At 41.5% G+C, this 5,292-nt stretch overlaps 1 protein-coding gene across 4 annotated transcripts; it reads right to left on the reverse strand.

The window, feature by feature from the left end:
* LOC109723425 (BTB/POZ domain-containing protein At2g13690-like) lies at positions 1 to 4,194 on the reverse strand. Of its 4 annotated transcripts, none has more exons than XR_002219669.1 (5): positions 3,351 to 4,194; positions 952 to 1,881; positions 770 to 840; positions 506 to 551; positions 1 to 346 (listed from the first exon to the last, which is right to left on the reverse strand). XR_002219669.1 is itself a non-coding variant. In XM_020251782.1 (2 exons), exons 1-2 carry the CDS (start codon positions 3,999 to 4,001, stop codon positions 961 to 963), a joined length of 1,572 nt encoding a protein of 523 aa, XP_020107371.1. In that variant the 5' UTR covers positions 4,002 to 4,194; the 3' UTR covers positions 867 to 960. The 4 variants fall into 4 exon arrangements, 1 of the variants encoding a protein (XP_020107371.1); XR_002219667.1 differs by having other exon boundaries at positions 494 to 551; XR_002219668.1 differs by having other exon boundaries at positions 469 to 551.

Consider the following 5,292-nt stretch of genomic DNA (forward strand, 5'->3'; position numbering starts at 1 on the left):
TAAATTAGTTTTTCTAAATGAAAATAATCAACTGCTCTATTCAGTGATGAAGAAGAGTTATTGCTCACCATGTAAGTAGTCAATAGTGATAATTGCGGATCATATAATTAAAATTGGCGTTGCTTTTAGGCTAGTTTGTGTTAGTAACTGGGGGAGTTATTTGGCACCTGCATCAACAAAATTCAGAAAGCTTTTACTTGCATATCCGTGTGATATGAGGAGAGCCAATCATAGGAGAGGTTGGTAGCCACCGGTATCACCGAGATGACGTCTGAACCGATTCCATAACAAACTCTTTTTGTCCACAAAGAGGTCACATTATGCCTTCTAGAAGCTTTTATAATCCCTAAAAACATTAAAAAAATAATTTAATAGACAAAAAAAAACATTATGGAAAAGTAAAATTGTAATCATAAAAGACTAAAAGAGGCAAAATGCTATGCTTAGATCCGTAGGATGGTAAAGTACACTCATTAAAAAGTAAAAACTCCACCATTGTAGAAACCTGTGACATGCAGGGTCGAGATGATCTGATCGGAGCCCATTAGTACCTTCATCCGGATTAAATAATAATGTTTAGAATTGTGCGAAAAGCATCTATATTGAAAGAAACACAAGCAAAAATGCACATCATTATTTAGATTATTATACATATTCTTCAGCTAGGTTACTGGGAAAAAAAAAATTGAAATCTGCAGGCATCTATAAATATATAGCTAGTAAGAATAGGAACCAGTAAAAATCCAAAAATAGAGGAGATCGAGATGACCTATACAAGGAGCAGCGCAACCAACATAATCCAACCACTCACATTGAACAGCAAATGTCCAGATAAATGATCTGTTATCAGTTAGAACGTGAGAAATTTGCTAATAAAATCATCCATACTTTTCCCGCCATAAAAAAATCTTTAAAATTTACATCGCATTAACACAAACAACAAGTACTTACGGCCGAAATCTAGCTATGATCTGCTGCTCTCGAAAACGATCTCCGCCACCAAACCTGGAATGCGTTGCTCAGGTTAGGGCACTCTTTCCCTTGCCCACTAAATACCTCGAACCACACCATGAACAAGCTGTGCTGTTCCTTTAATGTGAGCGTGAGGAGAGCCTGACCTAGGGTTTCCTCCAACACCCTCATATCCAACCCTTTTGGGCACCTTCTCAACCAACTGAAATCTTTCAACAAAGGCCTAAACCACGCGTCGAACATGCTCAATCTTTTCTCTCCATTACAATGCAGCTTCCCACTTCCCATACCCATGAATAGAGTAGCCGAGATCCGGCTTAACTCATACCGGACCAATGGAGAAGCTCTTTCATGCATCTTAACAAGCTCCTTCTGGTTGGCCCACAAACCCACAAAATCATCTGCCATCTGCTTGTCTATAAGCAACCCTAGCTGCCAGTTTAAGTTTTCAACTTGCCTAGCGATTCTCTCGACCAATGGCTTCTCCTCTTTAACTGCTGCTTTTTGATCCATGGTAATTTTACCTGAGGCTTCTTTGAATAGCTCAACAAGAGAATTTAAACAAGAATAGCAAATATTGTAAACACTCTCTTTGTTTAATCCAGCGGTGTCCTTTTGATAGATAGAGCTTGTGGATAAGATGCCGTTGACAAGAGACTGCAGCTCCTTCCTGGCATTATTATTAGTCCCGTTTGAAATGGACTGTATGAGTTTTAATGCGAGATCACCGGAGAGTGTGGGCTCTTGTGGGTATAACCTAGCTAGTATATCCTGAGACACTGCTTCATCGAAAGTACACCTTGCAAATAAACTTTGTAGCTTCTCCTCCTCACTCTCATTCCACGGGACAGCGCCGAGATACTTCAGACATGTGGTAGCTCCTCTGTCAAACATAATGGAGAAGGATACCTGAGAAATAAGCTTGGAGTCAAGTGATTTTGATTAATGCAACTGCAACCATTTGAAGACAACTGCAGCGAGGTATCTCAACAGCCTAGAGGTATAGCATAGCATGATTTCTAAGAACATGAAAAATAGAAAAAGTGAGTAGGGACTATTAGGATATCTCTTAATACTTTGAGAACTTGTAATTGTTGGTATTAGATTAGGATTCTCCCCTTATGGGATATCCTAATATTTAACCTAATCTAATTAGAATTATTGAGTCCCATATTGAATAATAAACCTAATTGGATTATTGTATATTCCTATAAATATATGAGACTAAATCTCCCATTAGTAAAATATAAGAATAACATATCAAATATATATTCTCCTACTCTCTCCGCGATCTACAGTTCGTGCCTATCCATCCTTGGGCTAGGGTTCGCAGCGTGGTTTTGCATCTGTGTCCCCTCAGGTGGAGCAGGACCGGACACCAGAGCAGTTCTCTTCGACTCTGCATTTGTGAGGACATCAATACACGTTTCCGTTTGTGCACCAACAGTAATGACCCAAAACAGCCCAATTCGTATGAGCAACTTGTTTGGCCTAAACTGCTCACTCAAAATGGTTACGCGCAACTAAGATACTGGTAAACTAATTCCTAGAGATATGATCAGAAAATGCACTCTAGTTATTTATTTTTTTAAAAAAAGTAATACCATGAGCATGCTGGTTTCAGCCTGAAGTTTTTCATTTTTATCAAGTAGGACTCAATTAACTTTAGTATCCAGATTTGCCACTTAGATAAGACTTCTCTTCCCATCAGGTATTTTTGGTGCTCGGCAGAATACATAGCATCCAAGTAACTTAGCTGCTAGCTAAAACCAGTTATGAGATGCCACAGAACAAGCCCTTCTTGGATGAGAAAATCCTCTAATAACACAGTTGGCTGATCTCCTCCTCAATCCTCCCAGGAGCAATCTATGAAATTAAACAACGAAAAAAAACTTACTGTTCTGCATGTCCTAATTTGAACAAGTGCTAAAATTCCCTCTTGGTTTGCCTTACTCTATTTCATTTGAGTTTGAGAATGACCCTTGCCATTATTGAACCTTTCTACCTAACTAGTTGGCGCAGTCGTAATTGCGAAAAGAGCTAAATTAGAGATCAATCAACTGTTTTACGTAACTTAACTAGGTGATGCAGTCCAGAACCAAGTTAAAGACCAACTAAACCGTCGTCCCACATAACTTAAGCTTATTATTGATCAACCAAGGATAAGAGCGAAAATGAGTTTCTAATACAAATTTCAGAATTGAACTACTTTTAACTCAAAATGCAATGAACTAAACTAAAAGTTCTTAGTTCTAAAACAGGACATTTTGATGCAATTGAGATCTAACTTGCAAATTAAACTCATGAGGAAACATAAAATTAGAACAAAAAAGTTACAAGCAAACGATCTATCAACACCAGATGAGAAAAATGGTTACCTCAAGTATCTCAATTGCTCGGCTGACTCCTGCGTTCATTAACCATTTCATAGCGTCCTTCTCGTACATCAACTCGATCGTATCCTTGAATACCCTAAAATCCCGCAAACCAGAAACCTCTATCATCGGACTGTGCGCCTCACCATCAGAAACCTTCTTCCGAGATCCCGCCACCATCCTTGCGAAGACGGAGCTGTGTTTGCATAGCACCTGCGCATCCAGCTCCAACACCAAGCAATCCCCGTCCCTCCCCATCAACCTCATCTTCACATCCGTCACCTTCTCCCTAGACGAAGCCCCATCCTTCGACTCGGCCACGGACGAGAGCCTCCTCTCCTTCGCCGACGGATCTAGCGGCTCCGAATCGAACTCGACGACAGGGGGTTCAGAGTCGATCGGGGAGACCCTCCCGGGCGAGAGCATTCGCCGGGAGGCGATGAGGCCGAGGCCGATCTTGCTGCCGGGGGATGGGGAGCCACCATGGGAGGATGCTGCGGCGGCGGAGGGGGGCTTCGGGCGGTGGGGAGCTCCGGCGGGGCGGAGCTCGGTGCTGTGTAGGTCGACGCCGAAGGAGCAGCACCAGGTGGGGCGGATCGCGGGGAGGTGGTGGCCGGGTTTCCGGCGGCCGTGGTCCGCCGCCGAGGTCGCCATTGGTGGCTGAGAGGGGAAGATCGGGGCTAGGATTAGGATTAAAGTTAGGGTTAGGGTTAGGGTTAGGGTTAGGGCTTCTTCTTCCTCCTCCGCATTTGGGGGGAGGTGGGGGGAGGTTGAGCGCCGAGCTTTTCGAGGCGTCTTACGCTTTCGGCTCGTTTTTTTGTGTTATTTTCTCCTCCGAAACCATCGAAGAGAGTGGACTGTGTTATACCACACACACACACACCACGCATTTTGTATTTTATTCGAAATCTTTTAGTCCAACCTTGTCCACCACGTCAGCTGTAGACCTCCCTATGAATAAGCCTTCACCGCAGAAGTTCACGGATGACGTGATGAACCGGGTCAAGCCAAAATTTTGGGAGCAAAACAGTAGTAGGTACGCTTACCCCATAAATTCCCTCGCTTCCCCCGCCCCGCGTGACAACTCACGCAAAACGGTCGCTTTGTGTTCAGTATCATTTTGTTGGGTAGTTTAACTACCCCGCATAATAAAATGATCACGGGAAACGCGGGAAAGGGCCAAAAAAAAAAAAAGAGTTTGAATATTCATTTTCGTGGGCCATGTAATTTGTATATTATATGGGCCAATTAAATTATGGGCCCAATTTGCGTAATTATTGGGCTACGGCCGGGGACGGGTAAAAGTTTCCACACACACAGAAAAAAAAAAAAAAAAAAGGGTTAAAAAAGAAGAAGAAGAATGATTGATTGAAGATATAACAGCCGTCCATCTAATTAATTAATCAAAGGTTGTTGCTCCAAACATTACCTAGAGAAATTTGCATGTTATCGATGCACAGACAATATCTTGAACTACACTAGACAGAATAAATTATATAATAAATTATTTACTAACACATCAGCAGATTTATAAGATACTAATTGAGCGATCGCCCAAATCGGAATACCTCTATAAGCTGTAGTTTCGTTAAACAGGCTCCAATATGAAATTACGCTTTTTGCTACTGAAGTTTTGGATAAAGAAAATTACAGTCGCGCAAGGACAATTCTCAAACTAATACAAGCAATAAGCACTATACTTTTGAATCCAAAATTCGGATCTGGAACCCAATAATCTGTTGTTACGGATATGGATCAGGTTGATGGGTTAGAGGATTGCACTAATAAGAGTTCTTTTTAGGTTCTGACCTGCCTTAATACTAATTCCACACTAATTTTGGCGTGTTATAATTATCCAAGATTTAAATTATAGAGAATGCAAACATAACAACTGTCCCAATACTCAATCATAAGACATAAGGTGGTTGTATCAAATATTAGTTAG

Source organism: Ananas comosus, linkage group 17 (assembly GCF_001540865.1).
Source record: "Ananas comosus cultivar F153 linkage group 17, ASM154086v1, whole genome shotgun sequence".
NCBI lineage: Eukaryota > Viridiplantae > Streptophyta > Magnoliopsida > Poales > Bromeliaceae > Ananas > Ananas comosus.

Bases quoted from the DNA above. Each gene is read 5' to 3' on its own strand.
- LOC109723425 (XM_020251782.1), bottom strand. From the start codon at position 4,001: ATGGCGACCTCGGCGGCGGACCACGGCCGCCGGAAACCCGGCCACCAC. The intron at 1,882-3,350 runs GTAACCATTTTT...CTTATTTCTCAG, and splicing joins GAGCAATTGAGATACTTGAG to GTATCCTTCTCCATTATGTT.